The sequence below is a fragment of the Eulemur rufifrons genome, chromosome 7 (genome assembly GCF_041146395.1).
Source record: "Eulemur rufifrons isolate Redbay chromosome 7, OSU_ERuf_1, whole genome shotgun sequence".
In the NCBI taxonomy this organism is placed as follows: domain Eukaryota; kingdom Metazoa; phylum Chordata; class Mammalia; order Primates; family Lemuridae; genus Eulemur; species Eulemur rufifrons.
In genome coordinates, this window is record NC_090989.1 from 72,456,232 (window position 1) to 72,468,591 (window position 12,360).

Consider the following 12,360-nt stretch of genomic DNA (forward strand, 5'->3'; position numbering starts at 1 on the left):
AATGGTTCAGTCGCTGAGCAGTGTAATCGCTACCAGAAAGACTATTTTTAAATTAAAGTGTAATTTAAACCCAACGAGAAAGCAGGTAACACAAGCAAATTCTGGAGTTGTTTCTCTCCGTGACAGTGGGCATAGTTATATGTCATGCCTACAGTGACATATTGCTTCCCAATAAAAGCCCTTTACTGTATATTCACAGGTAAAATGTCATCATCTTCTGGAAAACCCACATTGTTCATGTCAGCTTTGATTAGAAATTTAGGTAGTGCAGGAAGAGAAATTTTGGGGCCTCCTGGATGTTGGGATTGTCCAAATCATGGAAAGGCTAAAAAATGAAGCAAATAGAGTTCAAATAAAGAGTTTGAATATTTTTTCCTTGTACTGAGGTCCAAAGTTATCCTGGTGGTCTAATCACCAGGACATAGAAGATGGGATAAGTAAACAAGTTTATTCTCATTCTCTCTTTGACTCAACTAGTCCATTTTGGGGATTGCTTATTTAATGAAGTGTTCATTGATCTTTCTTCAGTAATTTCTCACAGCAAAGTGCCATTCTTTTATATAGAGTCAGGCGAACTTATAGTATATTCTTGTAGTCATGAGGTTTTTGCTTGTTGTGTAAGCCTGGATAAGTAAATTTCCACTTCAGAATCTGTTTCATAAGATTTAAAATAAAATTGTTTTAGTAATCGTACTCTGTATTAGAAGTCTAAGGGTCACACTTAGCTAGTACATTAATTGTACTTGACTTAGAGTTTTTGCCCTTAATTCATTGTTTGAAGTAGTAATACACACATAAAAAAATAAGTCTATTTCTTATACCTTTGTTCTCCAGCAACCCAAATCCCTTCCTAGGAGGCAAACATTATTACCAGCTTCTTGTGTATCCTTCAAGATGTTTTCCAAATATAGATAATATACACCTATTTGTGTGTATGTGCATATATGTGTGTATTTAACAGGAATGGTAGCTTGTGCAAATACATATATGCTTATATTATATATGTATGTGTATTTAATACAAAAGATGGTATGTACAAATATGCACATGCTTACAGATTGCTTTTTATGTCCTGGAGATATTTCTATAATATGTTTTAAAGTTCATTCTATAGAAATGCATAATGAGCTGACTTTATTTTTTTAGCAGCTCTCATGTGTGGACATGCTGGAATTTATTTAACCAATCCCCTGTTGAAGGACATTTAGATTGTTTTCAGAGCTTTGATGTTGCATATGTCTTTACCATGAATATAATCTTGAACATACTTCATTTTGCACATGTGCTACTATATCTGTAGGTCAGATTCCTAGAAGTGAGTCAAAGGGTAATTGTAATATGTGAATTTTCTCCCATTCTCTAATAATATTCCTTTAGCTACATCCCGCAAATTTTGTTATTTCACATTTTATTATTTAGTTAGAGCTATTTTAATTTTTTAATTTTAATCTTTTTAATTTCTTATTTGTACAAATGTGTGGGTTACATGTGAAATGTTGTTACATGTGTGTAATGTGTAGTGATCAATCAGGGCATTTAGGGTGTCCATCTCCCACATGCAGTACTTTTTTGTTTAACTATAGTCACCGTACTCTGCTATCAAACACTGCATTTATTCCTTGTATCTAACTGTATGTTTGTCTCCTTTAGCCCACTTCTCATCCTCCCTGCCCCTACTCACCCTTCCCAGTCTCTGTTCTCTATCTTTCCACTTTCTGCCTCCACATGACCAGATTTTTTTAGATTCCACATATAAGTGAGGACATGCAATATTTGTATTTCTGTGCCTGGCTTATTTCACTCAAGATAATGACCTCCAGTTCCATCCATGTTGCTCCAAATGACACGATTACTTTCTTTTTTATAGATGAATAGTGCACCATTGTGTGTATATACCGCATTTTCTTTATCCGTTCATCCACTGATGGGTGCTTAGGGTTATAACATTTTTGCTATTGTGAATAGTGCTGCAATAAATGTACACATATTTCTTAGTGCTATTTTTAGTATCCCTGTGATTTCCTCCCTGACCCATGGGTTCCATCTAAACTCATTGTTTGATTTTCAAATATTCAAGGATTTTTATTGTTGTCAGAGAACATACTCTATAAGATTGCAATCTTTTGGCTTTTTATATGGGCCAGTATATATCTCAGTGAATGTTTCATAGGTACTCAAAAAGAATGTTCATTCTGCTGTTGTTTGGTATGGTGTTCTACAATATTAATTAGGTCAAGTTGTTTGATGATGTTCAGATTTTCCATATCTTTACTGATTTCCGCTATGTGTTCTATCAATTGCTGAGAGAGGAATATTAAAATCTCTATTTTTTTAATTTTGACTCTTTCTTTAAAGAAATTCTGATTATGATTGTGGATTGATTTATTTTCTCCTTTCAGTTCTGTCACTTTTTCCTTCATGTACTTAGAAGTACTATTATTCAGCACATATATATGTAAGGATTACGTCTAAGTCCTGATGTGTTAACCCTCAACCATTATGAAATGTTCCTTTTTACTTCTAGTTGTGCTCCTTCTGTTGAAGTATCCCTCATCTGATATTAATATAGCCATATCTACTTTCTTAAGTTTACTGTCTATATGAGTCTATCTTTTCCATACTTTTACTTTCAACCTATGTGAGATTTAAGGGTACCACTTGGAGACAGAATATCATTGAGTCTTGCATTTTTATTTAGTCTGACAGGCTCTGCCCTTTAATTGGAGTGTTTATTTACTTTGAATGTGATGCTTGAGGTAGTTGGATTTGAATCTGCCATCTTGCTATTTATTTTCTATTTATCTCATTTGATCTTTATTCTTCCATTTCTCTTCTTATTTCTTTTTATATGATTAATACTTTTTAATGCTCATTTTAATTCATATATTGAAGTCTTAGTTCTATCCCTTTGTATTATATTTATAGTTTTTTCTTGAGAGGATAAAACAAGTATTACTTTAGGTGGTCTCCTTAGAATTAATAATATTAAAACACTTCACATGAAATGTAAGAACCTTAGACAATGTACTTCAATTAATCCCCTGTCCTTTCTGCAATGTAATGTATATTTTATGTCTTTATATTATAAACCTCTCAGTGCAATATTATTTTTGCTTTAAAAATTAAAAGAGAAAAGTATATACTGTTATATTTATCAACATATTTATGATTTTCAATGGTGTTCGTCTCTTCTTATGTAACCTAGTTTTAATCTGGTATAATTTCTCTTCAGCCTGAATAGCATCCTTCAGAATTCCTCATTGTGCAAGACTGCCAGATATGAATTTACTCATTTTGTTTATCTGAAAATATTTTTACTTTATCTTACCAGATTTTTTTTCCAGAACATTATGGGAGTACAAATATTTTGGTTACATATAATACCTTTGCCTCACCCAAGCCAGGGCTACACATGTGCCCTTCCCTATACAGTGTGCTCCGCATCCATTAGTTGTGAGTTTTCCCACCCCCACCACCCCCCTCCCCCCTGACCAGCACCCAGTGAATGTTACTTCCATGTGAGCACCTCAGTGTTGATCAGTTAGTACCAATTTGATGGTGAGTACATGTGATGCATGTTTTTCCATTCTTGTGATACTTCACTTCAAAGGATGGGCTCAAGCTCTATCCAGGATAATATAAGAGGTGCTACTTCACCATTGTTTTTTGTAGTTGAGTGGTATTCCATAGTATACATATACCACATTTTATTAATCCACTCATGTGTTCATGGGCACTTGGGTTGTTTCCACATCTTTGTGATTGTGAATTGTGCTTCCATAAACATTCGAGTGCAGATGTCTTTGTTATAGAATGTCTTTTTTTTTCCTTTGGGTAGATGCCTAGTAGTGGTGTAACTGGATCAAATGGTATTTCTATTTTTAGTTCTTTGAGATATCTCAAAATTACTTTCCATAGAGGTTGTACTATTTTGCAGTCCCACAGCAGTATATGAATGTTCCTATGTCTCCACATCTACGCCAACATTTATTGTTTTGGGACTTCTTGATAAAGGCCATTCTCACTGGAGTTAGGTGATATCTCATTATGGTTTTGATCTGGATTTCCCTAATGATTAGAGATGTTGAGCACTTTTTGATGTTTGCTGGCCATTATTCTATTCTGTCTTCTTTTGAAAAGTTTCTGTTTATGTCCTTTACCCACTTTTTGATGGGGTTGTTTGACTTTTTCTTGTTAATTTTCTTAAGTTCTATATAGATTCTTGTTATCAGACCTTTATCAGATCTGCAGCATGCGAATATTTTCTACTATTCTATAGGTTGTCTATTCACTCTAATGATAGTTTCCTTGGCCATGCAGAAGCTTTTTAATTTGATCAGGTCCCATTTATTTATTTTTATTGCTGCTATGATTGCTTTTGGGGTCATCTTCATAAATTCTTTGCCGAGGCCAATGTCTATAAGAGTTTTCCCACATTTTCTTCTAGAATTCTTACTGTTTCACGCCTCAGGTTTAAGTCTGTTATCCATCGTGGGTTGATTTTTATGAGAGGTGAGAGGTGGGAATCCAGTTTTAATCTTCTGCATGTGGTTATCCAGTTTTCTCAACACCATTTATTGAATAGAGTTTGTTTTCTCCAATGTATATTTTTGTCTGCTTTGTTAAAGATTAAATGACAATATGAGAGAGAAGAAGAAAACATCTTACCAGTTTTGAAGGATATATTCACTGGATATAGAATTATGGATTTAATTTACTTTTTCTTTTACATTATAATAGCTCATTCCATTGCCGTCTAGCCTCCATTGTTTACCTGTATTTTTTTATGATTTTTTTTTCCCTCTTCACTTCATTTAAAATTTTTTTCTTTGTTTTATGGAATTTTGGTTAATGTGTCTGAGTGAAATTTTGGGGTATTTGTCCTGCTTGGTGTTTGCTGAATTTATTTATATGTATTTGTAGGAATTTTAATTTTCACCATATTGATAGATTTTAAGCATTATTTATTCTTTTTTTTTTTCCTGCTTTATTCCATTTTTTTGTCTTTCACATAGGCAATTGATATTATCAACAGGTTAGTAGTCTGCATACTTCTGCCTTGATACTTTCAATTAATTGGTCTTTAAGTTTATTAATGCTTTCATTTGCCAGTATCCAGTCTTTCTTTTAAATATATATAGTAATCCTTTTTCTCAAATATTGTTTTTTTCCACTTTTAGAATTTTTATTGGGTTTTTAAAAGTCATTTCCATCTTTTCTGCTGATATTTCTTCTTTATTCATTATATCCTTTTTTAATGTCCTAGAACATATTTATAGCAGCTGTTTTAAAGTTCATGTCTGTTAATTCTAACACCTGGGCCATCTTGTGGTCTTTTCTATTATCTGCTGAATTCATTGATTGTGGGTTACATTGTCCTAATTGCATCTATGTTTCATGACTTTTTTATTATGTGTTAGACATTTGTATGATACATTGTGGAGTTTATTACTTTAGCTGCTAATAGAGGTGTGTGTTTTGTTCCGGCATTGAGATTAATAACAATTAGATCTTCTTGATCTTGTCACATTGTACTTATGTTGTATGTGTGGGTGTGTGCTTAGGTCTTGAATATTTGGATTCTGTCTTTAGTCTGGGGGTGAGTGCAGGCTTACTTAGGGTGTGGTCATTAATTTTAAACTGTGACCTGAGATCTGCAATGCATGTCCAATGTACCTATTGAGGACTCTCTTTTCTGGTTTGCCTGGAAGTTCAGTGTATCCCCAGCCCTGCACACCCTCAGGTACTTCCATGCAGCTCGCAATCCTGAAGCCACTGTTCTATGGTAGGCCTTGAAGAGTCTTACCCTGAGCATGTGCAGTCTATCCATAAGCCTAGAAGCCTCAGGAAGTTTGCATGCAGTGTCCTGTCCTCATTCTACCCAGTCCCTTTTCTTTGGCACCATGCTTCAAAATTCAAGTCACTCTAGTAGTCCCAGACTCCAATTTTTGCCTCCTCAACTTCACTAACCCACAGTGGCTATCCTTCAGCTTCACCTTTCCATTTCAGAGTTGGAAAGTGTCCCTTGCATAAAGCCAGGGTTAATATGGTGCTGACCTCCTTATCTCAAAGATCAAACACCTAGAACTCCAGTTGACAAGTGCCTGGCAACTGTTGCCTCATACGCTTTGTCCAGTTTTATAATCATTTATATCAGGAAGTTAGTTTGTTATCAGTTATTTTGGCTTTATGAAAGTTGATACATGGAGTTTTAAAAAATGGGGAATTTCATGTTAAAAAAATATTTTTTCAGCCTTAGTTGACAATTTCTGGGCCTCCTTAGAGTATAAAAAGTGACTTTCCAAAAAGTAGAACAACTTTTAAATTGAAATATGGAAATTCGACAACATCTCCTTTTTTATCCTTATCCAAGGAAAGAAAAACAAAGGCTGAGGCACCAGAGGCACATATCCTGCCTTGATTTTCAAACTCAATCATAGTTGGACACTTGGTTACCTAGTGTGCGATGAATGCTTACTTCATGAGAACCAATACCATCTTCAGTGGAGAATTGTACTGCTCCCCCATTATCTATTCCAGATACATCGTCTGTAGAACATTGAGACTGCTGAGAATAAGTTTGATGGTAACACTGAATTGTAATATGACACATCGCCTCACCAACTGGCCTTCTCCTTCTTCCCACTCCCACCTCACTTCTGTACTTGCATTCTTCTGGCTAGAGGTTAAGACAAATAGCACGTGGTGCAGTGCCTCACTAGAACCTGAAAATCATCACATCACTTATCTTCCTATTGATGATTTCTTTGTGTTCTTTGCCTGTAGGTGGCCAAATTGAGCCTTAAGTTATGTAGTCTTGGTTAGCCTGTCACAGGTAAAAGATACCCAAGACATTATTTGGATTCCACAAGTAAAATGACTTTTTTCAGTCTACTGCTCAAACTAACACATTCCCATTTGTGATATCAATTGTTACCTGGAAATTATAACCAGAAGTAAGGAAAGTGAGTAATATGCCAGGTACTATATGCCTGATATACCTTCGTTGTCTTAATAATCACAACCTTGCAATGAAGGTGTAATTAACCTTAGCTTACAGATGGTAAAACTGAGTTTCAGAGAAATTAAGTAACTTGTCCAAGGCCAAAAAGCAGGGATTTGAATATTTGTGTCTATCTGCCTCCAATATTACATTTCTAATATGTCACAGGTTGTGTTATTTTATGATGGTATAAATTTACCTTGTTGCCTTGTCAGATATTGCAAAGAATGTGTTAACAAAGAAGCTTTATTTTTAGAGAAATTAGCTCAGTAGTTTTCCAGTAAAAAATATCTCAAAAGTAGATAGACAAAGGTTTCCATATCAGCAAAGGTTTTTTTTTTTTAAGTTATAAAATTAGACCTGTTCTAGTCAAAGCAATTCTAGTTTTTAAAAAAATTCATTTGAGATAATGTAATTTGGCATTTTCTTTGCCTCTTGTCAGGGTGGAAAACAATAGTTCTCTTGCTAGATTTAATATCATTGTGTCTGACAACACAGTTAACAGAACAGCTGCTAATATACCAAGGATTTTCAAGTTCTTTGCATCTAAAGGTCATTAATGAAGTTAGCAAACCAGAAGCTTCACAGCTTGAATCTATATTCAAAGATTATAACCAAAGGAACTTTCTATCTCTGGAGTTGTTGGATGTAAATTGTGTTGGAAGAACCATCAATAGCTTTTGATTCTTTTCTTTCTTAAACACAACCCAGGAAACAAAGATGCACAGCAAACAGGGAAGATGGTTTATCCATTGAAAATTGGAGGTTTTAATTGGAAAGGAAAAAATAAAAACCAGAGGGCCCTTTGTATCTGGCACATATTTGAAAATCAGTATTTCTTACATGCCATAGGGAGAATCATTAGTTATAACTACTAATATAACAGCAAAGTGTATTTTCTCTGATTACATTTTTCTTTATTTGCTTTATAGATAATATATTACCACCATTTCTTTGATAGGTAAGCACTGGTTTAGAAATAACAATATTTTATATAGACTCCTTAATTGCAATAAATTATTTAACTATTTAACATTAATAAGAAAGCTATAGAATGTTTAAGACAAAAGGGATGTTTGAGATTTCTTAATTCGGCAAACACTTCTCTATTACATTTAGAGAAACTGACAGCCTAAGAATACCTTCCCAATTTGAACACAGCTTAGAGATACATAGGAATCAAATCTTTCTTAGGATATCTTTTCACCAAATTATTTTGTTAGAGGAGATTTTTAACTCCAAGAACTGTTGTGAATACCAGGGGAATGTAACCATCATGGTGCCTACTTTCACGGAGCTTAAACAAATTCGTATGTACTATAATGCGAGGAAGTGTCAAGTTGCAAAGAATTAAAAAAAGCAAGGTAAAGGGTTAGAAAGTGACTGGAGAAGGTGCTAAATTATGTAAGGCAGTCAAAGGAGATCACTCTGAGGTAGTTACATTTATGCAGTGACATGGATAAAATAAGAGATCAAACCATGTTATTGAAGAGGTTTTCAAGAACAAGGAATATCGATTGTGAAGGATTTGAAATGGAAAGTGCTTGCTGTGTTTGAGCAACAGCAAGGAGACCAGTGTCTGAGTGTAATGAGGGTTCATTCATTCACTGCACATTCATCCCCTGGGGATCTGCAAAGAAAGAGCAAAATAAAGATAAATTGTGGTTATCATATCATTTAACTGCATTAACTGTGCAGGGCTATACAATTCATGCATTCCTGCTTGAGTTGGAAAGTGTTCAGTTGGAAAGTAAAACTCAGGGGAGTAAAAGTAGTTGTGAGTGAATCGTAACATTCCTTACCTTTCAAAAACTTTATTCTGAGCAGATATCATACTAAAGTGTAGAAATCTTTAAAGTTACAATGTCAAGGTTTTCTGTGTAAATTAAATAAACTGGAATAATTGTAAGGGCCTTTGTAGTTATCAGAGAGTTCTCACATGTGTTATGTAATTTGATCTTTACAATCTCACAAGTCTGTAGTAAACATATCCTCATTTTACAGTGGAGGACATTGAGGGTTCATAGAGGTTAACTGACTCACCAATACTTTTTATTATCCATTTTTTCATTGTAGCCATCATAGTGGGCGTGAAGGCTGTAATGGTCATTTGTTTCTCTGATTCTCAAGCCAGTTAGTTTAACTTAACGCTGAGAGTACTCTGAGAAATCATTTTTCAGTATTAATATAAAAATAATATTAATTTATTATTACTATTATTATTATTTTAATGTCTACAATCACCTTTCCAGTTCCATTTTCTTAGTCTCATGTTTTGGTCTGTAATGTTAGAATCATTTAAAATCAGGCTGAGCATGGTGGTGTACACCTGTAGTCCCAGCTACTTGGGAGGCAGAGGTGGGAAGATTATTTTGAACCCAGGAATTTGAGGCCAGTCTGGGCAACACAGTAAGACCTTGTCTCTTAAAAATAAAAAGAGAGAGAGAATAAAATCAAAGTGGTCTTTAATTCTGAAGGCCTTCACCAGTCTCCCATCTATGCATCACCTTGCTCTCTACAAATGAAGCCAAGAGGTTAGCCTGAGAGTATCACCTACAAGGCCATGGTTTCAACCAACTCTATCCCTATATTCATCAATAACTTACCTGCTTTAAGTCATGGGGCCTCATATTGAAATTCTTCCAGTACATAGTGAAGAAGATTGTGACTACTGAGAATTTGTTTGATGTGTAGGAAGAATTTTTATTTACTTGTAGCTGCAGAGGATGCTGCCACATTTGTTTTTCCTCTGCTCATCTCAGAAGGACTGTGTGTGCTTACCTTCCCTGGTGGTCTAGTGGTTAGGATTCGGCGCTCTCTCAGAAGGAGAAAAATTCTTCTTTCCACAAAATATGTTTTGTTCACTTGACATGTTAGGATATGATTTTTATTGTATTGATTTAAAAATTTCACTGCAAGTCACTAAATAAGACTCAGGCAGAAAAGGTGAACTAGAGAGGCAGTGGTTGTAAAGCAATAAATGTGAGTTCTGGCACTGAGTCAATAATTTTTTATGTATCTTTGAATTAATCATATAACATTTTGTTTTTCTCACTTATAAAATTAAGGGGTTAAAGTAGAGGATCTTCTGAGTTCTAATGGTACTAAAACTTTTATTCTGTGTTTCATTGAGGATTCTTAAATGTAATAGTAATATTTTTTTCTACTATTTCTTTCTGGGTTTTTTAAACCTAAGATTTTGTTTACTAAGTTAAAAATTAAAAAATGTTCTAGGGAAATTACTGACATCAGGCAAAGTGGTGATTTTACTGAACAAGCTGTGACTGGGTAACATATTTTTGTACATACAGGATAGTCCTTCAAAAACATCTTGTGAGCCCGTGTTTACTGGAGTTGTATTTGATTTTGGGTCCCGGGATGAATTCTAGCACCTTCTTTACGTGCTAAAGGGCACTAAACGGAGGAATGTCCATCACTTCAATTTGTAAAATATTATGCTAGGATCAGAGTTCTGGTTTGACCACAGTCTTGAAAGATTTTAGCCTCCTAAGTGCTCAAGCTTGAGCAGTTGTCTTCTGTGGAGTAAAGGTTGGCTAGACAGGAAATCGTGTCTCCTGATTTTGTATGATGAATCTTTATAAACTGCTGATAGAAATTATGTACAGTTGCCTCTCATTTGTTCTCAAGAGGACATGTATTTCAAGCTCATTAGATTTAAGCATTTGCTGATTCATTTTTAAGTCCTTTATCTTTTTTGTATATGCTTTTTTTTTTCCAGGATGTCTTCACTCCAGAATGCAAATTTAAGGAATCTGTGTTTGAAAACTACTATGTGATCTATTCTTCCACACTGTACCGCCAGCAAGAATCAGGCCGAGCATGGTTTCTGGGACTCAATAAAGAAGGTCAAATTATGAAGGGAAACAGAGTGAAGAAAACCAAGCCCTCATCACATTTTGTACCAAAACCTATTGAAGGTATGAAGCCACCTTGTTTTTTTTATTGGACCCTTATCTGTGTGTTGACACCAATCTTTCCCTCATCTCTTTTTTCTGGAGGGTTTGTCTGGAATGTAACAAATGAGAACAAAGTTTCAGAAAATGCAGTAGTACCTCTTCCTATCAAAAAAGTAAAGAAAGAAAGAAAATTCTACTACAAATACTTGGCACATAGAAAAAAATATGCCTGAATATAGAAGACAGAAGAAAGCCCCTGGAAGTAAAAAATAGTGATAGTTATCACCTGGTATTGTAATTTCCTTTTTTGTTGAATCTAATAATTTAATTTCTCAGGATACACCCTTGAAAGCAAATGATACCTTTATATTTACAGTATTAAATTGCATCCTTCTCCTTTGAGCCTGTAACCTCCCCTCCTTTGATCATTTAATATAGAGTTCACTCATTTCAAATTGAGCAGTAGAATAAATAATTTTTTTGCTGAAGAAACCCATTTTTTGGCAACTGGGTTGTGCTCCCTCAGAAGTTCCTTCACTTGGATGATAATATATCATTTGGGTGACCGCATTTACTCAATGCAGTCAAGCTTTCTAGTACAAGCTAGATAAGCAGTAGTGGTCTGGGTATTTACCAACATAACATTTTTCTCCTCTGAAAGTCACATTATAATCAATTAAAACATTGGCTCAGCCTGCTTGTCCAAGGAAATGGCAAAATCGAGGCAGTGCATTGCAACTCTGACTTAGACAGGCTTACTGTCCCCTAGAGGTGTGGCCAGTCAACCAATGAACACAGTGCCTGCTGCAGAGTACATAGTACTATGACTGCAACAGTCAACAATCATTTAAATCAATACTATGCTCAAAGCGCTGGATACAATATGATTTTCAAAGCTCCTACTCTCCCTCAGGCCTCTCCTCACACCCTGTGCCTTTAGCCACACAAAACTTTCCTTTCCTGCAATATATTTTCACTGTATAGGCCTCATGTTGTTCATCCCCTCACCCCAATTTCCATCCACTCATCTCATCTGCCTGAAAAATGCCTATCAGTCCTTGTAAAGAATTAAACCAAGAGTTAACACTTCTGTGACAATCTTTCTGACTTTCTTCAAATAGAATTAAACATCCTATCACCTTGTCATTGTATACTTTTATCTCCCATAGAAATTATCACATTGTCTTAAATTTGCCACCCTGTCCTCTCTTATTCACGGTTAGCTCACTCTTTGAATGAGCAGAACATGCTTTAATTTTTCTCATATCTCCCTGTGTTTTGTACAATATCTGGCATATCATAGAGAGATATTTGATAATAAGTTGTCAATTACATTAGTGAACATGTGAATTAGCAAATGACTAAGTATGAAGACAAAGGACTATGTGCTCTAGAGAACTTTATAATATTCTTAAAGATATGAAATATGTCTGCTAATAG

General features: G+C 34.8%; 1 protein-coding gene across 1 annotated transcript in view; it reads left to right on the top strand.

Annotated features, from left to right (window-relative positions):
• FGF12 (fibroblast growth factor 12) overlaps window positions 1–12,360 on the top strand; it is a 227,084-nt gene that overhangs the window by 202,037 nt on the left and 12,687 nt on the right. The window contains exon 4 of the mRNA XM_069472776.1: window positions 10,743–10,941. Coding sequence (XP_069328877.1) covers window positions 10,743–10,941 — 199 coding nt within the window. The remainder of the gene's footprint in view (window positions 1–10,742; window positions 10,942–12,360) is intronic.